This window comes from Agelaius phoeniceus, chromosome 8, assembly GCF_051311805.1.
Source record: "Agelaius phoeniceus isolate bAgePho1 chromosome 8, bAgePho1.hap1, whole genome shotgun sequence".
Taxonomy (NCBI): domain Eukaryota; kingdom Metazoa; phylum Chordata; class Aves; order Passeriformes; family Icteridae; genus Agelaius; species Agelaius phoeniceus.
Genome location: NC_135272.1, coordinates 20,153,492 through 20,177,613, shown reverse-complemented (window position 1 = coordinate 20,177,613; position 24,122 = coordinate 20,153,492). Strand labels below are relative to the sequence as shown.

Sequence of the window (24,122 nt, the reverse complement as noted above, 5' to 3'; positions counted from 1 at the left end):
TCATTCCTGCAATAATTTAATTTTCACAGTTCCCATCAACTCCAATATTCATTCCAATATGGCTTCACCGACAGATCTGAGCCTTATTGAAGTAATACCTTTTTACTTTTTTTTTTCTGTGACTAGAAGGGTTCTGAGAATGGCTAATTTCCTAAACATTGTACATGTACATACACCAACAACCCACTCCTTTGTGAAAGAACATGAGTTCCTTAAAAGTGTCTTCTCTTTCACTACAGCCATTCTGATCTGTAGTAATGTAACAATTTATTTGTGAAAATACATGCACCGATTTCTTATTTACACATACTGGATTTTATACCATGAATTCACCATGTTTTAATTATGCATCATTGCCTAGTGATACAGGAAACAGACCTCTATCCATCTTGATTGTGAAAACTAGCATCTCAAAAATTTTTTTCTTTTTAAAGTGAAGATAAGTTACTGCATTAAAAATAAATGAGGTATTTTTTGTCAGATGATTGGACACTGAGCACACATAAGAAATCACCCAGAGCATTGTGTGCTGGTCTATGTGCTAGCCTTGAGCTGCAGTTTATCTATTGCCTACAATTCAGGAGACAATAAGGTATTTTACCCAATCAGCTGATCAGCTGAAGAACTCAAAAGACCGAAATGGCTTTGAAATACACAGCCTTTTAGATATCAAATTACCTTTGGAACCCTCTACCCAGAAGTAACTCAAACAAAACCCATTTGAAATACTGCTTCAATATTCAAAAAAATCAATAATTTAAACCACAGGTTGAACATTTTTACTGCTTCCACAGCAGCCTGTCGTTTTTGGAAATGAAAATGCTAACGGCACCAAAGGGGAAAGCTCCGGCCAGCCAAGATGTGTGTGTGGATTGGCTGGAAATGCTGGCTTGCTTTTCCTCCCCCAGTTATGTTTACATAAGATCTCTTAAAATAAACAACTCTCATTTCCACCACTTGGAAAAAAAATATTTTTCTTTGTTGCACTTGATGTTTCTGTCCCTGAGAGCTCGGCAGTATCAAGACACTTCACTGTAAACACACGTTCTGAATGCAAATACTACATCCTCAATTATGCTATTAAGTCATATTATTTTGTATGTAACAGGCACTAGCACTGTGTTTTTGAATATCAGCAAGCACACTGTGAACTCCTGACTAATAGATAGAAAAGCATGAATATGGGTGATGCTGTATTCCAACACTTACAGTAGGAGCAGGAAGCAGTTCAGTGCATGCTGCAAAAGCCAAACAGGTATGGATATTCCACTTCCCATGATACCTGCTCATTTAGAGAGAGAAATGGCTGGCTGGAAGAAGATTTCTTAAAAGACAGGGAACATACATAAGGAAGAGACCTAGTAGGAATGTGAATCCTTGAACAGGCTAAACATGGAGGATGTTGGAGACAGAATCAAGTCTCTCCTCTGCATAAATTTAACCATTAGGTATATTTTTAGCAGAGCTTGAAATATGTCACTCTCTAGAAACTTTTATTTTTTATCATTTAAAATCTCATTAAATCCTTGCACTCTCTGGAACTATTTTTAAAAATTTTTTTAAAGGAGGAATGCAAGAAACACAAAACACACCACCCAAAAAGCAATTAAATGAACATCACAAGAGAGAGCTTATGTATCTGGAGGTATAGAACTCCCAACACATAGTATGAACAATTTCTGTCAGGGTAACAAAGCATCACTTTTAGTATTGTAGAGAGGGGCATAAGAAAGAAGTCATGAGATTGATGGTACTTGGTTTACCATTTCAGTACTCTACTCTCAGATATATTCTTACTTCATGATTATATGATCCAGTACTCTACTCTCAGATATATTCTTACTTAGAGCCTTCTCTAACCACAGTGTTAAAATAGAAATGAAAACGTAAATTATGTTATGAGAGTAGAGTTGCTCAAGTAAAAAAATATGTATTTATATATAGACAATATGATGGTGAAGTAAAAATTAAATTTGCATTTCTGTTTCTAGAAAAAAGAAATTGTTATATACTATTATGAATGTTCTGGCTGATAGATTTGTTCAAGTTTAGCCAAGATAAATGCAAATTTTTAGCCTAGAATAAAAAATGATGAAAATATAACCATTTGAGAAATGTGACACTCAAAAATATATACTCCAAAAATCTGGACATGGATTCCAATATTCTGTTCTTCTTAAAGGCACAAAAGAAGTTTTCTGGGTATAAAACAAAAAAATTCACCAACGTCAAGAGAGAAATTCATCTGAGTTTGAATATACTCAGAATATAGGAACATAAGATTTTGCTTATTTATGTGTTTGAGACCTGTGTTACCTCCACGTGAAATCACCTATTTCAGGTAATCCTGTCAGACATTAAAATATACCTTCTACACAAGAGCAGCAATCAACTGACCTTCTGAGAACACTGTTCTTGGCAGCAGTATAAACTTAAACAGAATAATAAAAATCCAGTAGCAACGAGAAACCCAATATTCATCCTCTCCTCAATTCTTGCAAAGTTAGGGAGGAAAAACAAGCCCAAGTTTGTGCTGGAGTTAAGGGATTTGGGCTCTTACAGATCACCCAGGGCAGGAGCTCCAAGCACATGCAACAAGTGGGTTCTGTGAACTGCCAGCATCTCCTTCTGCTCCATCCCAGCACACCCAAAACAGGCAGTACAGGCTGGGGGCAGTTTTGATTCCCTTGGCAGAATTCAAGCCGTGAAGTTCATCACCACTGACAATATTTGGATAGATTTAAGACCCAGTCCAATATAGCACGGGCTGGCAGTAGGTTAATCTTGAAATACAGAGCATGGATACTCATGGCAAAGCTTGTGTTCAGAAAATAAAAGGGGTGTAGGCTTCTGGCTCTTATCTGTTGTTGCAGCTACAGCCTGGAATGGAAGTACATCCCTCAGCCAGAAGGACTGATAATTCTCTTGCTGTAGCCTCTGGACGTTTCCTCTAACGATCCCAACATCACTCCTATCTCGTCTGGATTGACTTTTGCTCAGCATGCTTTCAACCATGCCCCAGTCTCCCACAAACACTTGAACAATGCAATCAGCTGCTCCAGCTAAATCAGCTGAGAGTTATAAAGCTGAGTTTCGACATATTGAAAACACTTCAATCAATGTCACTTCACTAAACCTTCTCTATGGCTTGATATACAGATTAAATAAAAGGGTGCAAACAGGAACCCTCCTGCACTGCGCAGGGACAGAACCATCGCAGGCAGTAAAGCTGAACACAACACTGACACCACACCGACACCACGCTCCTCTCGCTCCATTGTTTAAGCATGAGGCTGGACAATGGACCAGGAAGATGCTTTGGGACAGACTGCATCAGGGATATTTGGGAAATGTTTCCAATTTCTATAGATTCCACAGACATACAAGACAAACCAACAACTGCATATGAAAATAATTTGAAAAACAAATTATTTCTAAAATAAGTTGGCTGCTGATGCTGTTTAACAGCAGCATTGTTGCCACACAATTTTTATTACAGACTGTCATGTTGCAATAGGGCTTTACACACATACATTTGCTATACCATGTGAATTACTAGAAACATGCTTTTCTATGTTTGTGTGATTTATTAAAGCATAAATCATAATAGCATGTGCCAGAAATTCCTTTTGAAGGATATAATAAGGTAACAATTATCCTCTCAACTCCTTTCTTTGTCTTCAGAAAATAAAATGCATTAGAACATATCCATTTGCTGCCCCATGACAGAAAATGAAAGCAACTGTGATGGTTGCACTGTATGCTTTCAGTTCCTTCAGTTGGCTAGTGAAGTGAGCTTTGTTCCTGAATATGCTGTCAGAGGCAAAACAATAGTTTTGCCAATACTTATAAAGAATAAACCTTAAAAACAGTAAGACAAAATTAATTGAAGAGGTTTGTTTTTACATATGTGCAGATGGATGTGGAAAAATCCTACATATAAATATTAAATGTAAATTTAAAGTATATTTTATTTGAAAGAAAATTATGTACACAGGACCTCCCTGTATGGTTTTGACTTGAATCAGTGTACTTCACCTTTTTCGTTTTATGCAACAACTCACAGGATCTGATTCAGGGGAATTGTAGCATTTTCTTCTGTGGAAATATACACACAGGAGCAACATTACAAGTATAGTTAAAATTCCCCTCAGAAAAGGTTTAAGGCCTTTTAGATTAGCCTGTGAGTGTTTGGAGTTGTGTGTTTGATGACTGGCACAGTGAGAATGTTCTTAGTGTACCATGATTTTACCCAATTATTTTTGAAGGAAAAATCATAAACTAACATTCACTACATAGAAGGTGCTACATAAAGGTGTTATTAACTGTGCAGGTAAGTAGAAGCAGCAAGATCACAGGATAAAATTGGCTTTTTTAATTTAAAGAAAGTATAATTTAATCTGTCAAATTTTGATTGTTTTAAAATTCTATTTCTATGGAAGAAGAAACATATGTGTGGTTTAAATTTAAAAGAAAAAAAAAATAAAACCAAGTTTCAGTAGCAATCCAGAATTCAGCTAATTTTTTTCTTCTTCTTCCAGAAAGACACTGTGCCCAAACCACATATCCCAAATGCTTAGGAAAAAATGACGTGGATCTCTGAAACAAATGTGATTTCCAGGAATCAAAGTGGATATTAATTTTCACTTTTCTCAAGTGACATCAAAACATTCTTAACAAATAAGTACCTATATACATACACACCTTCTTTGGTTTAGCTCACGATACACTAAGAGCTATATTGTTCACAGATTCTGCAGATGCTAACTTAAAATTAAACCACGATGTCATGTGAAGACCCAATCATGTGTTGTGCAATTCTGATTCTGCAGGATATTTACCTTTGTAAATAACTTCAAGAAAGGCCAGCTACCATGTCATTTTACTGAATGAAAAATTTGGGTCACAACAAAGTCGTGCTTGGCTGAATTTGATGTCTGTACTCCTGTACTGCCCAGGTTCTCTCTGCTTAATATTTTTGACCATTTCCATTGGCTTTGGGTAAGAATCTGGAACGTAGATTTCCATTAATGATATTGTAGTTATGCACAGTGCACACATATTTTACTCAGAGCACCATTATGACCTGCTCATACTCTGTCACATTTAGGGACGGACACAATGCCTATTAAAGTGCATTCAGAATGCCACACACGATAGTTATGATGGCTGGCAAGCATCCTTATTAACAACCATACTTTTTCAACAACAACATACATACAGCAGTTCCCTGGAAACAGGATCATTCTGGAACTCCACTAAATAGATCACAATACCATAATTACTGCCATGGTCAAGTCACACAGTTTGGTGAAGTTCTGTACATGAGAATTTTGATACCCTGTGTTTATCTAAAGTTCAAACTGACTAAAATAAAAGAGCACATGTCACTGCTTTTCTAATATTACATGCTTGATCCTTATTTTATTTACAGCTTCCAGCAGCTCTCAGCTCAATGCTGGTTGTGCTGGCTGCCACGTAGCTGGAGAAGGCTAACAAACCCCTGTGTGTTCACATGACAACCTTTGTGCAAACGCATCCTTATTCTGTCATCTACTGGCAGCGCGCTTCCCAGCCATGGGCTCTGCCAGTCCTTACCAGTTTGCCAATTACACAAGCTGCTTCCCAGACATCAGACAAAAATTCCATAAGACTGCTGTGCGAGCGTACCCTAATTAACCATCAGCTTAATTAGACAATTTACTGTGTAATTAGCAGGCAATTAGTCAACACCTCTCAGATCTTATTGACTGCTGTGACAGCCTTCCTTAGTCTACACATTCCCATACGCTTCCACGACCATGATCCCAGCCCTACCCTGTACAACAGCAACCCTTGCAAGGGAAGGGAAATCATATTACATAACAAGGGAAGAGGAAGAAAAATCAATATATAGCCTGTTCATTTATTGAACTGTCTTCTAGCCAAGACTTTCTTTTCTCTAGGAGTAGGAGGTCAGCTGATAACAAAGAAACGTTCAGCTATAACATTAGCTTATGCCTTTTTCATTTGTAATGTGGTTAAGGAATTTCTTTTTTTTTCCTCTTACACTGCACTAAATCATCAAGTCAGGCAAGTAGAAGTTAAAGAAAAAAATTAAAACTTACTAACATATTGTAAGTTTAAATATGTGTTCTAGAACAGTAAAAAGGTGGTGATAGCTGCTTTTGAGACCTATAGCTTGCATTGTAATTAACTGCTTCATAGTCTAAAATGCACAAGGAAAGCTAAAATAAAGTATAAAATGTCAATACTCAATAATAATTTAATAGCATTAGTGTAATTAAGTAGAAATAATTTGTGAAGTACTATCAAGTATCCTCCACACAAATCTAAAGTTGTATGTCCTCATAATACAAGATGTGAGAAATTACAATTAAAGACTAATATAACATGAATATTAAAGGATTCCTAAAAATGTGTGTTCCTTTTTCTATAGACTGAAAATTGGATTTTGCAATTAGCATTGACAAGAGCTTTTCGGATAATTCTTAAAGTAGTAATTCCATAGTTCACAGAATGGAAACTCCTGGAATTAACTCTAGAGGATTTATTCACAAAAATCCTACACTACCTGACTGAAGGATAGAGTCCCACAATCACTATTGTAGTTAAAAAAATAGATAATTCTGCATCTCAAATAATGACAAGAAATGTTATTTAGAATACACTCACATACATATTTGGATTAGTAATAGGTATTTTAACTTAAGAACCTGTCAGGTTTTTTAAACATATGGGGCTTCATTCTGCTTTTGCAACATTGTCAATCAGGAGTAAATGCAATTATATCACCATGAGATTCAAAAATCAGCTCTTTGCTTTCTTAATGTCTTGTGTGGGCAAATCAGATGTTGAACACAGCCTTATCCTTTTAATTTACCAAGTGGGAACTCAAGACATGAGATGACTCAAGCACTTAAAGAGAAGTGTATCACCTGTACACAGAAGCTACACTGGTATAACCAAAAATTCCTTGAAAAATGATCAAGCTAAACCCTGTAAACTCATGTGTGGAAACAATGCCAGCTCAGAGATAGTTACTTCATTTCAGCTAATGCCTGTAAAATTCTTAGCAGGAGCTGTACAGCACCATAAACATGCTTGACACCCATCTCAGCGTCCCCGCACAGTCAATTTGGGCCCACATTTCTGCAAACATCTTGCAAGACTGCGTGGTCCAAGCAGGAATCTTGGGGCAAGAGCTGCTGCATGAGGTGCTCCAGGTCTCCCCAGCCAGTGGTGCAGAGCAGAAAAGCAGCTACCCCACAGCAAGGCTGCCTTGTAAGGTGCCCAGCTGGAGCAGAAGCCACCAGCTGCTGCCAGGGGTGACCCCAGTGCTGGAAGGTCCTCCCCAAGGCACCTCAGCCTTGGCATGCCAGTGGTCACAGGTGGGGACACAAAGGGTCCCCTGGGCCCTCGCAGAAGCCAGCCTTTGGCCTCAGCAAAAATGCTGAACTGTAAAGCAGAGCAACTGAATCATGACAACCACTTTTCCTTTATTCCACTTCAGTATCTCAGGAGGCCTAGACTGGAGTCTAGATGGTATTCTGGATTTATTTTTATAATTAGAATGTGGAAATGAATGAAAAAAACCTGAACTCTGACACATGCACTTAATCAAATGGGGAGAATCAAAAAGCCAATGACTTGACAGAAGGGAAACTTCTGTCATTCTATATTGACAAAATAAAGATTTCATTTTTTCCTGAATGCCAGTGGTTAGCTTTTAAAGTGCATCATAATAATTTCAAAAAATAAGGAAGTCTGTAATTTATGCTGAAACTCGAAAATATTAAGTATGGCTTTATGCTTTGATTGTCATAGGTATGTTTTAGATATAACTACTAAGAAAAATATCCTACAATCTTTTCTAATAAATTATAAAATATATTAATGCTACTTAAGAAAGTTAGATGCAGTTGGTTGGCACAAAACAAAAAGGTTTGCAACAAATCTCAATTGAGCATGGAAAATATGTGAAAATTCTAAATTTCAGAATTACACTTGCCAATTTCTAGCTTACATTCAAACTGCCCTTTTAGCTGAATTCCTTCCAGACAAAAAATTATGTGAGTCATTTACAAGATCACCAACAACCTTCCAAGGACATAAAAAACAACCACAGAAAAATGTAGCTGAATGGTATTTTACACAAGTATGTTACATATTTGCTTTTTAGAATCCTGTTTATTCAGGATGTGATATTCAAAAATGTTGAGTACTTCAGACACAGCCAAGTGCAGATCCTCAGCAGTTTTGGAAAATCATGCATGTGTGCTCTACTTGTCTCTCTTGATAAATATTTGCAGGTATTTTCAGAAGAATAAGGTAAATCAAACAAAATTAATAAAGAGCAAAGCAGTTTCTTCAGGATAAAAATAAATAGTTCTGATTCTTAACCAGTGTAAAATTTGCATCCATTTTGTTTGACTCACTGGGTAATAGTTGCACTATGAATAGAAATTATGTCCTCTCTCAAGTAGTGGTCACTATTAGAACAGCACATATTATGCTGAGCAGGAATGAAGACTCCTTCTTTTGGAAGCTATGTTTTATATAAAGGCTTTTGTAGCAAAATCCTCAGTGTTGCAGTCTGTATGCTCTTTCAGCATTACACTTGAACTGCTCCTCAGTTATGCCAATCTGTGCACTATAGTTTCACTACACTAGTGCACTATAGTGCACTATAAGTTTCACTACAATACACAGCAGTTAGTTTTCAGATTAAAAAATAGCTTAAAGACTGATTTACAAGTCTTTTATACATAAGCTGCCTGAAATATCCAAGCTCAAGATTAATGTTCACACTTACACTTAGTAGGTGTATATGCACTCTGGCTACACTGTTTTAAACCAGACTCCAGAACAAAAAAACAGGAAAAAGAAACAACCTCCAAATACTATGTAAAAAATCTCCAGATGTATAGAAACCAAACACTTTAGATGTAACTGAGAATCCTGCAGCCTACCAAGCACTAGTTTTAGACATGGATCTGGTTTTACCTTTGCTGGCCAGCTTTGTGTGCAGCTTTGTGTGAGGAAGGAAAGCCATTGCCAGCTTAGACTTTGTGGAACTCATGCCACGACCTCAAGGCATAAGGTATAAAAGTTCCAGCCACGCTCACTCTGCTCCATGAGGGTGAATGGCAGAAAAAGTGATAACATGGAAGAAAACTGCTGATCCTCTGTTTGTAAAAATCTGTCCTTCAGCACAGATGAGGTTTACTGACTCAACGTGCACCACCCCTGCATGACAGATCCCTCTGTCTTCCACTGATGAATTGCCACATTGTGCTCCACGCCTTGAGATAACAGACTTCTCCATGAGAGACTCCGTGCAGAAAAGAGACTCCCACTGCAGAAGAAGTGCAGCATTTCTGTGATATTTAATGCTACAGGAAGAGTGGGACTAAACATTTCCCCAGAGGTTTAATTTTTATCACGAACCTGTAAGAAGTTTTTCGTTTCTAAAGTGGTAAACACGATCACAGAGAGAGAGAGAGAGAAACTTTTTACAGATTGTTGCTAAACTCTTGCTTTAAAAATGCAGTTTGTTATCTTCAGCATTTGAAATATTAATAGGCCAAAATAACCAGAATTACTGATGGCAAAACCAGACTTTTTGAATGGTCCAAAGCACCTCACTTGCAAATTCACTGGTGCCAAGATGCACACGTGCACCAGTTTAAGGTGGGCATCTACCTGTGCAGACTAGAGCTGTGATAGGAAATGCTTTGGCTTATCAATAATAGCCAAGCTATTGATAAGCTTGTTAAAGCTCTCAGTCCTGGGATCTTTGGTCTCTTTTTCACTGTGTTCAAGCTGTGCTACATCTCTCCAGATGGATTCTTCCAGGGTGAAGATATGCCAAACCCCTACATCACCAGGGGTATGGGCTGATGAAAAAGAATGGTTAAATGCAGTCCTTTCAGTTCCTCGGACAGCAATTTTGAAGCTTTTGAAGTTATTTGCATACAAAGAAGTCTCCAGCCTTATTTAAACGGGGTAGGGTAAAACTAAGTAGAGAGATGAGATCTGATCCTTAAGTTAAACACAGAAATAGTTTTTTCATGGAAAAAGGAGGAAAGTCTGTTTTCCTGCTACTTAGATTCTCATAATTATTTGTTCCCTTTTTTATAGCTAAATAACACGTTTTCTGAAAAAAATAAAAGGGCATAACTACAGCATTTTAAAAGATAATAATTACATTCTATAGCACTTCTCTAGCATAGCCTTTTACCTCTCCTGTTAAACATCGCTGATTTTGTGCACTGATCTAAAAATACAAAAAATTATAAAACAACAAAGACCGTATTTCTTATTAAAATTCTTTCAGAAATATTGAACAAAATGAAGGATATAACTCCTAAAAACATGAAAACCAATAATAATAATTAAAAAAACCCCAAACTTTTAAAACTTCTAAAACAAGAAAATAATTTAGCTTAAGAGTCTTGTGTGCTAAGGAATCCCATAAAATGGTCCTTTTTCTGTTCAAAAATGTAGTTAATAAAACTTGTCTAATGCTATTTAGTAGAAAGGCAAACAGTCCCTTTTATATTTGACATTAACAATCAGATCATTTGTCTCCCCAAAGAAAGCCCATACAGCTTTCATACAGACCACACAATAAAGAATAGTAATATTTCTGTTTACTGAGATATCAACTGGCATTTCATTGCAAGTCAATGGTCTATCTTTGCTACAGCATACTAGACCTCAATCTGGCATCTACAAATGTCAAGAGTATAAAAAAAAAATATAGGATGGAAATCAAAAGCATGTTCTAAATTCCTAAAAACCAAACAAAGTTCACCTAGACATATTTGCTGCAGAAATCAGTACAATATTCAGCTGTCAATCTTGAAAAACAATGAGGGAGCGATGCTGTCAGTAGGACAGGATAATAACATTTCAAGCAGATGTTCAGGCGGGGCTCTAATTCTCACTGAACTCCCTTGGTAAGCATTTAATTTCTTTATCATATGCAAGCTAGGCAAATTGTACTTCATCAAAACTGTATTGTGAAATATTAATATTTCATATTATAGCAAAACTCCATAGAATAACCTTTGTCATATTAAGAACATCAGAATTTCAAATGTCATGGTTCTGCATTTTAATGCATCTTAAATAGCTTTTTGGCTTGGCACCATAAATTATAACTAGTTTAATCTAAATTACTATGCTGTAATATCATACAAAAATATACATTTTGTAATACAGATTCACTTCTGTGAAATACTAATGTTATGGAAAACAATGCATCATTGTACTATGATTTTTTACCACCTTCAATTATGAAGCGAGGTGCACACAGTGCAAATGTAGAGAGAGAGAACTAGCTGGAGCCTGAATGTGTATATTACAATAACAGCACATAGAAATGCAATATATACTGGGCAAATTAATTAATTCTCTGCCAGCAATCATTTTTATTTACAAATGGTTCTGAAAATGTATTGTAAAATCTACATCTGTAAACTGCATAAACATATATTACGGCTAGAAAGTTTCCTCTGCTATGGTTTAGTTCAGATTTAATCTCCTTTTAATTGTAGCTTTGTTTTTAAAATCATCCATGCAACTTGCTCCATATGTAATGAAGAAAATTAAAGATTAAAAATGAAGTTAGTCTTCATGTTGATTTCTGCTGGTTCTCATAATAAAGGCAACTGTTTCTGCATTATTGAAAGCGACAGCATCACAAATCAATGCATGTCACAACAAAATAAAGACAGATGTATCTGATTAATCAGAATTAAATTTTAGAAGTGAAGGAAGCATCTAAAAATCAAAGCAAACATTTCTGCTAACCCAGTTGTTTTTTCTAAACATCCCATACAATGCAGTGAGAGAACAACAAAGCCTGAATTCAGCTGATAAAACCCTAATTTCTGCTATAAACTCCTCGCTGTGGTAGTGAATATGGCATAGGAATGCACACACCTCATATAACCTTTGACTAATTTTGATACTATGTTTATAAAAACTTTCTGATTACATGTTTTAATACAAATTTTGTGTTCTAAACAATACTCACTAATAAATTCTTAGTAAATAAACCAGCTCACTATAACACTTCTCCTAAAACCCTCCCACTCACAGTTATGTGTCTAATTAATACAGTATGTGTCATTCTGCGTGTAGTTTTCTGTTCATCTAAGCTCTAAAAGAGGTAATAATTGGTATCCATTTATTGTGGACTACATGATATGCAGCTCCCCCATTTCCCTTCAGTACCCTGCAAACAGAATTCACAAATAATGTTGCTGCATACAGTTATCTGAACAAGACAGAAATACTATTTGAACCAACAGAGCAATGAGCTATTGATCCTGCAGTCAAAAAGGGAAGACATGAATGTAGAAAAATGTGTGTGAAGAGACACTTCTATTCGGCTACCATTTGTCTTTCCTAGTGATTGTCCATTTCAAAAGCAGTTATTCCCTTTTTGGAGGAAATCAAATCTAGTTGATACTAAAGCAGCTGTGCAAAGATGTTTAATTTAATAAATAAAATTGTACGAATCACTATCTCCCTCCCAGATACCATCAGACACATACAGGTACAATCCCCTATGATTAATATTAGCTCTACACTATAATATCCAGCACTTTCTAAAGTATGTAGAGTTCTAAAGTATGTAGAGTGCAGTATATTTTGAAGTATAAATACCCTGAAGGAATTTCAGCTATTTCTTACGTTAGCTTTTTTGTAGGTTTCAACAATAGTACAGTAGTATGCAAGAACAAACTTTGCTGAATCACTCCCAGTTGAAATGCTTACCCTACAAACAGAAAATGCTACAAAGGTTGTCATGAAGACAATTATGAGCAAGGTACGTGGGTGTTTAAAAAGGGAGCGAGCACAGCACCAAACAGTGAGCTCTGTGCTAACCCCCTCTGGGCAGAATGTGAAGCTTTCAAGGTGAGCCCAAGACACACAAGGATTAGAAAGACTAGGGGAGTAAATTAGAGCCCAGAGGCTGAACTTCAGCACTGCTACCCAACAGCTCCTCTGCACAAGGCAGTACATGGGCTGCAGGGATCCCTGGCCTTGTGCTTTAGAAGAGCTTTCTGTGCTAGATGATGGAAGAGAGAAAAGAAGTAGCTCATATGTAATAAATCCTGTGTCTTACCAGAATCATAGCTCTTCAGCCTGAGTCCTTTTTATCTCTATCCTTGGATCCCCTTCTTCCAAGATTTACCATGCTTTTCTCTCTGACCTTATTCCATCACACCGTAGTTAATGCATGGAAATTTGTGATTGGTCTCTATATGCTTTTCACCACCTATATGTCACTCATTTTTGGCCTGCATCAGTCACTTTCCCTGAAGTCCCAAAGGATGCCCATGGTAAACAGGGAATTCACTGTTTTCCCCTATTAGTGTCTAAACACAATGGCAAATTCAGTCATTGGCTCTGGATAAGGGAGAATTTCTGCTGCTGCTATGTTCCCCATGGCCACAGAGGCAGGTTATGCTTGACAAATCAGAAGGAAGCCCATCAGTTAAGCCTTACCAGGACAGATAAAATGAGGACATGAGGGAAGAACACAGAATCCTGCTTGCACATACAATCAAGGCTGAAGTAGAAAAGCTTCAGCTGCCAAAAACTGTGTCTAGCAAGCTCTCTCCCTTCTCAGAAGCTCTTCCACTCTTGGGAACTGTACTGTCTGGGGAAATGCTCCCCCTCCTCCCACCAACTCTGCAGGCTTAGATCAGGAAATCTTTGCTCTTGATCCTGCTGCGTAGTTTGCTTTGACTAGCTTTGACTAGTGCAGGACAGCTGAATCTGAAATTCCCAATATTGGTACCACAGCCCAAGAGAGCATTCTGCTCCCTGCTAAAAGCTGTACAAGATTTATGTCTACATAATAAGAAGCTAAATTAGCAAAAAAAAAGTCAGCACATTATGGCAACCTATAATATTTCAAACTCTCTACCAACAACTTGTTCTAGCATTAAGTCAACAAGAACAGTCTTTCTGTATACTCAGTTTATGTAAGAGCTGCCGTACCCCTACTTAGCTTTTCTTCCCATTTGAAATAGTTATTTTTGAAGTATTAAGTACCATGTTACTCAGATAAATAAAAGCAATTTTGCTTCTGCAGCACCTCTCAGCCAATCACCTGAAATCATGCCACAAATACACCTGTAGGAAGTGCAGTACTAGGAAGAACACAATAGTAGAAAAACTAGGCAGCACTTGAGTGGGACACAGTTCTACTAGACACAACACGATTCAATATCAGAATATTAGAAGGAAGCTTAAGCAGAAATAACAATCACTGAACTAGAATTCACTAGATAACACTTTTCTGAACTTACTAACTTAAATAATACTTGCAATATCTTATTGCAACAAATACTTAAAAAAAAACTTGAGAGATCTTCATCTGAGTCACACCTGCAGAGCATGGCATCCAGTGGAACACTTCGCAGGCGCCATTTCAGAAATGACTCAGAGTCTGCTGCTTAGTATAGCACCAACATCACTTCCTACAACATGCATGTCTTTCCTCCTGAACTCCCACCCAAGCTGGAACTCAGCCTGTGTCTGTTTAACTCTCGAGATGCACAGTAATCAACGTGCAGTCTGGCAGGACTGCCAGCATACCAGCAATAAAACTGATTAAAAAAGTAAGTCTCAGTACTTGCTATGGGTTGGCTGTAGCCTAGGCACAGAATAATTACAGCTGATGGTATGTTATACATGTAAGTCAGTTGTAAACATACTTGAATGACATTTATGTCCTAAAAAGTCTTTTAATAAGAAGCCCTGAGAAGTAGATTGGAATCTCCACTGCAATCCAGATGAACACTTACTTCCCCAGGACTACCTCAGGTGTAAGAGACAGCAGAATCCAGCCTGACTTATTTTACAGCATTCTGCAGCAACACAGCATTTTGTTCTTGACCTTCCCCCTACTAGAGAGGCACCCACTATAGTTAATTCACCTATAGTACTTACCCATGGAAAGGTGGAAGAGGAACAAATCCACCTTCTCTGTTCTGCTCCATCCATCAGTACCTTTGTATATCCCCCCTCTGAACCAAGAATAAAAGGCCCTTGTATCCAAATTAAATTCAAAAGCTTTCTTCAGCCCACACTACTCTATGCTACTGGTTAACAATACATGGCTATTACTCACACTGTTACTGAGGCCTATGTTCAAGGATTCACGTTTTCTTCCTCTCTCCACAAGTAAAACCGTATCTACATCTCAGCTCAAAACCTGTTTCTTTTCTCTATGATCTGTTGATCAAAGTTGTTGTTTTCTTTCACTCTAAACTTCTTGCTCAGTCTCACTTCACCATTTTGAATGTAGTAAGAAGAAGTTGCAATTCTCCTGAATTCAAACAAGCAATTACACACTTAAAACTACAGAAAATGCTTTTTATAAGGTGCCACACTGAGCCATAGGCTTAAAGACTTAATTCCAACTCCTTCCTCCTCCACTACATGTTACTGAAGGTTGATGATGTCACTGTGTTTTTTCTCTTCATAGGCTTGGTTTTCTGCTGCCTCCATCCTTCTCTTTCACTTCCCACCCAGCCTCCCCCTTGCAGCCACATGATCACATTGCAGCTGCACCTCCAGTTCAATGGCTTATCTTGGCAGCCTCTGGCTCAGAATCCACCTTTCATGGGTTATGTGACAAAGCTGTTACTCATTCCCTTTGCATTCTGATCCTTCACACAAAACATTTTCACTGCAGCATTTAAAAAAAATAATCACTTAATTGTTGATTAATATTAGAAGTCATACATAAGGGAAGAATGTAACAACAAACAGAACCAGAAATTGTCACTTCACTGTGGAAAGCTCACAGGCTAGTTGGACTACACAATGCATCATAACCATTCCCTGCTATTTCATGCTAGTTGGATATAACAGAACCATTCCCCAAAGATTCAGATTTTTCAATTATAGAAAGATGTGGTTACATGCAAAATACACATAAAATATTAAAAATATTAAAATATTTCCTCACCTTATCCAGGGAGAATGTTTTAGTGACAGCAAAGCCCCATCCAGCTTCAAATGCTCTTCGAATCATTGAAGAACTAGTAGCAGGGGTTGCACTGGCAATGCCAAAAGGATTTGGAAACTTCAGTCCAGCCATTTCTACACTGATATCCACTAAATCTATAGGAGTATAGAAGAGAGGTAGTTCTGGAACTGCAGAAACTGCAACACCATATAAGGACTGTAAAAAAAAAAAAACAAACAAACAACACTAAACCATTGATTTTTTTTTTTCTGGTATATATTTTTATACAATTTATTATTAATCCTGTTAAATGGGATAATTAATACATAATAACCCAAAGTTCAAATACTCTATTTTGTGTTCAGACTTGCAAATCAGCGAAACATGCAAACACTCACCTATGTAACATCTTCAGCCCAAACAGTCATCATGCTGAAATATTGAAATACTATGCTATGCTGGAAATAACACTGACAGTAACAAAACTAATGAAGAAAAAGTTACTTTACATCCTGTACTGATAAGCCTGGTTAAGTCCAAACATTTGTTCAGCCTTTCTGAAGAGCCATCTCTATTCCCTACAGCAGTCAGTAACAGTGAGATTGAAAAAAAAACGGGTATGCAGACAGACCCTCTCTATTTCTCTCCTCAGGTTCCAATCTAAAAAAAGTATAAGAAATTGTGAAAAATGAGGGGAAAACATCATGTGGAGGATCACTCAGCCCTAACTCTATGTATTCTGAACCTCTGAACATTTTTCCCCCACTTTGAAAGATTTTTATACAGCCTATACAATTGCATATCTATGCAAAACTAATTTTGGGTTTATATTTAATTGTAGTAGTATGAATATACTTCAAGACTGAAAAAATTTAGTGTCTGATTGCCATCAAAAACATCATACACATTATGGCTGTGCCACCACAGTCACTATTGTTTTCATTTGAAAGTCTTTTCTCTGAAGAGTCAGTGAAAAGCATTCAGTGTATATGTTGAATCTAATAATATAAAAATTGCAGAGAGAAAAGCTTTTTCCATGTATGGATACTGAACAGCATCCTGATTAGCTGTGGTAGATAGAATTTAAATCTTTGTTCACTCAAATGGTTGACTCAATAAAATCACAAAGAAACAAAGCAGGAACTTCTAACACAGAGAAGCCCTACACTGTCTGTGTTCCTAGTAAGTCACAGCTAAGAGCACAGCAGTTTCTTCTATCTTTAAAAAAGAAGACTTTTTTTCAGCAGGACAAAAAGAACCAGTACTTGAATTTTGGAGAAGACTTTCTGTAGCAGACTTAAAACCTCAGCCACTCAGAAATTGCTGCCTTTTGGGCTTTTTGATTTATTTTTTTCTTTAGGGAACTTATTTAATCAATTTTTACCTGTGAAAACTAAAAAAGCACAGATGGGATGAGGAGTTTTTTGTCCTTTTTTTTGGTGCCTTTTGTTTCCTAGGCTGGTTTAAAACCTGAGAGTTCATGCCTGTTTTGTTTTGGGATTGTGTAGATTCCCCTCACACTATTCTGACCCCAGATCTTTGAATCTTCAAACAAAGAGGATAAATTTTGGGGCCAAATTTTCTGATGGCTTAAAAGCACTGAAAGTAGTGGAATTGTCCTAGCCTGAATGATGAGAACCTGAATGGGTCCCTAATGGTGGACATTTTGAGAAAAGCTAATTTCTAAAGATCCCTACACTTGGGACCAAACTTGCTTCAGTATCATGGCCTCTCTCAGCTGGAGACCAGTGCAGTTACACTTGATAAAAAGCCAAACATGCCCCATTTCTTCCTTCCTGAGTGCTCACTCCTTCTTCCATGTCATATCCCGTAGGGCTATTTTTCTACACCAGGAGCATCTGAGTTCTTCCAAAACCAAACAGCCTGGCATTCTACATCTCAAAAGCTTTTGTTAACTGGCAACAAAAAAAAAAAAAAAAAAAGGAGGAAAAATGAATTTTGTCTTTTTATTACTTTGAGTTTGATTTCATCCTTTTAATTTTATTTTTTTTTTACTTTTTCTTACCTAATATTTCAACTGCAAAATGTTGTTTGCAATGCCAAACCAGAAAATCCTGGATCACACAATTCAAATTAAAGTGTTTTGTAAATGCCAGCACTTTTGTCTCCTACATATCTGAAAGTAGGGAAATCCACTGAAATAAAAACTGATATACTGAATTCTTACAAAAAAATCTTTGATTGTCATTCTGTAAGAATGACAAAGAAAGACTTAAGGAAAATTGTTTGGTCAACTCCACTTTTGCGCACGTGTGAGCAATAAATGCAATTTGCTACTTCGAATTAATTTGCTATTCAGAATCGTTCAAATGTTCCCTGTGAATACATTTCAGTCTGAGGATTGATCACAAACAATTCACAGTTTGTACAACTGTAAATATAATTTGCTATAGACAAATAGACAGAGGGTGCTGAATATGAAGCTGAAGTTCCATTGTACTGTTTCTTTGCCCAATCAGGACAATTAAATCTCTGAAAATTGTTCTCACCTAAAATGAACACTGCTTGAAAGTGATTCTTAGCAACCTTTCTGTGGTAAAACAGAAAATATATCCTATACAAGACAAAACAAAAAATAGCACCAAAGCAGTGAAAGCACATGGTTGAAAATAACCCATGTATGAAATGCAGGAATAGGCCTTGCCTCCTGCATGCCATCATTCAGACCAGTCTAAAGCCACTTCCCAAACTGCATATAGGGGTCCATTTCTCCTGCCTTACTTCCGTTCCAAAGAGCAGAACCACAAAGAACTCCACCCACATGCACTCAGGCCCCACAGTATTTCCCCAATGATTTGCTAATGATGAAGTGACCCAAGCAGAGGTGGCAGGGGGAGAAATACAAGGTTTCAATGGAATAAACCAAGTATCTAAAACCACACAGGGGCAGGATGCAGCTGAAGGTTCAGTAGTCAGTGGCAATACATCTTTGGAGATTTATCTCCCTCCTCCTATCACTTCCTTTTTTGCTGTTTCTTTCCTTTCAGCACAATGCTTGCAAAATAAATATGTTTTATAAGCCTTGATACATTGTTTTCTACAAAGCAAAATTTTTGGCAAACAGAAATAGTATATAGTTTCCTGAAAGTGAAATCATCTTTATAATGAAGGATTTCCCTGACGTTGCACAAACAAATAGGAAAAGAAAGCCTGCAGGCAAGAGTTTATTTATAATATCTCTTCTCTTGATTTTCAGAAGTAGAGGACAAAAAGTGTGGTCTATTCTTCCTCTCAATTTGATGCCAACCAGCTGAGCTACCAATATTGCAGGTACTTGCAATCATGACAATTTTTTGGAGACTGGAACATGGTGGTGAAAAATCCCCAGCACATTGCAAGCAGTGGGTCTAGTTCATCCTAAACAGGGTAAAGGACTGGCCTGAAGGCAAAAGCACAGGAGCTGCAGTGCACGGCTGAAAGACAGGAACTCAGCTTTAGACCTGATGCAATTTTTGACATTACTTTTCTTTAGATGGAGAAAATTCCTAACCAGAGTGATACGGTCTAACTACATTTTCTGGCCTTTAACAAAGATAGACTGTGAAAGCAAGTAGTTGTATTACTGTTATTTTTCACAGAGAGCCTTCTCTACAAGTCCTAGTGCCTGGAAGAGTTTTCCTGAATACTTCCATCTTACTCTGGCTTTCTCCATTTTGAAGTCTGATCTTAAAACATGTCTTTTCTCCCTTGCTTCTGCTATCCTCTCTCCATTAATTAACTTGGTGGTAAATATGTTTATATTATTTCATACAATCTCTGAATGGTTGTGGTTGGAAGGACACATGGGGACTATCTTGTCCAGCATCCTTGATACTGCAGCTTTGCTCAGGGCTCGGTGCACTTTGAGAGAGATTTTCTCAGTTCCTTTCTGGCTTTCTTTCTGTAACAGACATATTGCTTATTCAGGAGCAAGCAACTAAATTACCAGGCTTCCTGAATCTGCCTTTAATTCACCTTTTTTGCAAATGGTGCTTTATTGCTGCCTGCTAGTGTTTCATACGTTGTTCTAGCTACACAAAGGAACATTAATTTTTTCCTGCAGTTATCCTGAAAAGAAACAGACAACCTAACTAATGGCTTCAAATTCAAGCTTCCTGGGAACCTCTCAATTTGGGTATTGATTATGAAATAATGTATATTCATGCTCAATAATATATAAAGCATGCTCAAGGAATAGATGAGAATGGTCAATCTTGATAAAGAATCAACAGTATACTCTTCAGAGACAAAGCCCATATATTTTCTGACAGCCTAGGTAAAGAAAAAAATAGAAAATATACAATAGTGGTTCAAAATAACATTGTGATGTGCCCAAAATTCATCTTGAATGATGTCTTACTGAAGTGCAATTTATATCAGTGGGGATCTAGGCCTCTATTCTCTAAATGTATCATGTACATTTCAGTCTAGGAAAAATATAAAAGAAACTTCCACAGTGGAAGGTTACAGTAAAGAAGAAAATAGATTTAAATAAATGAAAACTTATTGTGATTTAGAAAAAAAAGTCACTTTTAAAGAGGGATTTTAGCGAGAAGAAGATGGCAACTTGACTGCCATATAAGGGAAAATAGGCTACAGGTAAGTGCATGAATAGAGCAGGAGTGAAGCATTAGTGCTGGCACAGTCATCCAAGACAAAAATACTGGAACTGTCTTCGCTCTCAAGATAGGCATAGAAAATTAAAAGTTAGTCCTTTTAATTTTTGTGAGTTACCCTCAATATAACTATTATGCTATTAAATCCATTCACACATCAAAAAGAAGTGAATGGTAACTGAGGCCTAAAAGAGAACAGCAGCCCATATTGCTTCTGCACAGGATCATAAAGTCACTGTTGGACAAAAGCAAAGGCTTACAATCCCCAAACTAAATAAATGACTAAGATTACTTAATTGAAATTTTTATGTCATTCATGGAATAACAAAAGAAGGTTGAATTGAGAGAAAACGTGAGTAGTAGAAATTTGCATGAATTGGGCTGATTCTGTTTGGATCAATAAAGATTTGCAAGGAATGGTTCTAGGAAGACTGACTGTATTTCCTAACAGGTTCTACTACAGCTATCCTTAGTTAGGCTTTGACCGGTCATGTTTATAGAAACTAACCTGACACAGCTGCAGGCAACAATTTTTGAGATGAACCTATGCCTCATATAGTGGGAGGAATATGTTAAGAGGCAGGAGATATTTAGGCAACTAATGATGGAAAGTTTCCAGCATAAGAGCAGCCAAGAAGCTTCTGTAAATAACTCTCAGTATTGAACATAAGGCATTTCTGTTGAAGAGTCCTGGAGTCTGGATCTCACGCCTGACTTGACCACGTGCCAGAGCTTGCAGTGACTGGAGTTTCAGGGCACATATCAGCCCCATCTGTTCGCTTAGCCTTTTGCCTGGAGTAGGTTGGGATACAAGCAGCGTGCTGTTCAAACACTGCATTCTGCAAGTAGTCAGGATGGGAGGTTTGAGTTATACTCTTTGACATTGTCTTGGACTAGTTGAGAAATCCTATGGAATAGTTTCATTTTGATGAAGACTGACTACATCATTTATAGATCCTGGTGCTGAGATAGTTGGTGATTTTGGAAATGGCTACCTACTCCTTAACTGAAACAGACAGTATCAATGCATTTATTTAAAATTTAATGTGCACTTGATTCAGACACTCAGTTCACAGGATGGTTGCCTGCTTTAGAATCTCACAGCAGAGAGAAAGTAAGGTGGTGTGCAAGGGTATTTTTTCATTTGCTTTTGGAAGTTTCCAGAATACAGCTCAGCTGTGAACTGAGTGCATGGGCACGCACATGAGCACAAAGGCAGGCACATGTGCACACACCTGTCCCTATAAACAGTAGGATAATACAATCCTTCTCTTATCCTTCCCTAAACAACTTCTTTAAAAACAAACTCCTCCAGTCACTAAAATTTCTACCAGCTCCAAACACTGGTGAAGTAAATTGCCAAATTACAGCATTTTGCACCACAGCAACCAGATTTTACAAGGGTTGCACATCCAAATAAATGCCCTTGGGCAACCCATTCATCTAACAGCTGGAAAGGTGACACTTGACATTTGGAAACTTTCCTGTGAAGATTGCTGTAAGGCTTTCCCATTAGCTTCCTGGTGAGATTGTAAGGTTGAATAAGCTGCCTTGAAACCTGCAAAGGGTAACAGAAATGCTCTAATATCACAAGTCTGCTTGATTTAAAATTCTAATTCTTAAGCCATGACTATTCAGATTTTTTTCCAAAGTATTAAATACATTGCAGAGGGGAAAAATAAAAAAAAAAAGCTTTGTGGAAAAAGCAACATGATAAATGAGGGTTGCCTGTATTTCTAAGAGGTTGAATAAGGAGACAAAAAGAAGGAGATACCTTCTCTCCCCTGCCACAGTTACCCAAAATCACTGTGCATTGAGAAATTAAGCAAGCAGGTCAGGGATTAAAGATTTTTCACACTCAGCATTTTCATCGGGTCTAAGAAGGCAGGACACAAACAGTGCTTTACAACAAGTGCGAAAAAATATGCACAGATACTAACAACAAGCTTTCAGCTGAAGTATTTTTAGGAAGTGAAATCAGACCCCAACAGCATGAAATTGCACAAACATGCAATCAGAGAGGCTTTGAGCAGATGGATGGGGGAGAAAGACATTGAGCTGTTACAGTCCCAACTTCAGTTGTTCAAATCTCTTTATGTGGGAGAATGAATCATGTATCATGTTTCTCAAAAGTTCCCTGCACTATGAACACACTTTTTGTCAGTTGGTTCTCCAGGCTGTGTCTCTGTCTCGGGAGGTTTCTATTCAGCTCCTCTAGACTTTGTGCTCATCTACTAGAAAAATTAGGGCAGAGTCAGCAACATGCAAGGAGAACCAAAGGGAGACATGAGGTTTTTCAGGTTTGTATGTATTACATTTCTCACATAAATTCTCCTTTGCATTACTTGCCTCTGTGCATTTAATGTTTAGTTTTTGTCAAGCTCTTGTATCCAGTTCATCAGTCTCATCAGAGCAAACTTGGGTTCCAGTGTAGATAACCTGAGCACTCTGTAAACTGTTAGTAAACTAAAAATGTCTTCCTCGGGTAACAACATTGGCAGTAGTTAATTTTTACTTTATGCACTACTGGAAGATTTTACTTTTTAATACTTATGAAGCTCACTCTTTTTCCCCAATTACCCAATTAGGGCTTCTGCTTGCAGTGTCTGTTGTGCAGGGAGACTTACTACCATTGAGCAGAATTCAGAGCTGGGGCCAAGAAAACGTTGCTTGAATTTTAGTGTTAAGATAATACAAGAAAGCTGAGTTCACCTACCCAAACTCTAATATGTGATCCAAGATGAATGAATATGTAATGTTCTAATCACCAGATAATCTCGGTATTATTTCTCAAAATTTGTATAATGAATCAAAACCACAATGAAAATATTTTTCAAAGTATCTAAAAGGAGATCAAACTGGGAAAGAGAAAAGTACTTTTGAAGAAGTCACCTGTATGTATCTGTGCATGTACCAGGAAGCTTGTTTGCCATCGTTCACGGATTCCACCGTAGTGTTGGCAAGACCACCAACGTCGCCCCCTGCAAACACCCAGGGCTCACTTGTTTGCATCGTTTCTGGGTCTACTTCAGGGAGACCCCATCTGTTAAACTTGATAGGTGCCATGGCCTCTCTGACTATAATTAAATAAATGAAAAATATGTTAATAAAAGAAAGAAAAATCTGTTGCTAAAATCTGTCAAATATTTGATGATAACAATAGGAAAATCGAATGCTGAGAAAGATATCTCTCATTAAAGTCAAATCCATCCTGACTTAATATTCAAACTCAGAACATCCTGGAAGAAAGGCTCACTTCAAAACATGTTACACATATTACAAATGAAACCATAAAACCACAATCAAAATCAAATGGTTAGAAGAAGACAGTATCTTTTGTATCTTTTCACTACAACTTCTGAATTTTTTTAATGCATGTATTTAGAGACTCTAATCTTTTTCATGCTGTTAGGAAACAGCACATAGAGGCATTTTGCACAAGAAGTATTATTTTCCTCCAAATAATGTAGATTTGAAAACAAAAAAAATATTTTTAAGCTGCT

General features: G+C 37.2%; 1 protein-coding gene across 10 annotated transcripts in view; it reads right to left on the bottom strand.

Moving 5' to 3' along the window:
- Positions 1 to 24,122, bottom strand: part of DPYD (dihydropyrimidine dehydrogenase) — a 331,722-nt gene that overhangs the window by 141,042 nt on the left and 166,558 nt on the right. For all 10 annotated transcript variants that reach the window (XR_013183272.1, XR_013183268.1, XR_013183269.1 and 7 more), the window contains exons 12-13: positions 23,512 to 23,696; positions 16,004 to 16,219 (exon numbers count right to left, since the gene is read on the bottom strand). Coding sequence is in view for 4 of the 10 variants with exons in the window: in XM_054638674.2 (XP_054494649.2) it covers positions 16,004 to 16,219; positions 23,512 to 23,696 (401 nt within the window). In the remaining 6 variants the exon portion in view is untranslated. The remainder of the gene's footprint in view (positions 1 to 16,003; positions 16,220 to 23,511; positions 23,697 to 24,122) is intronic.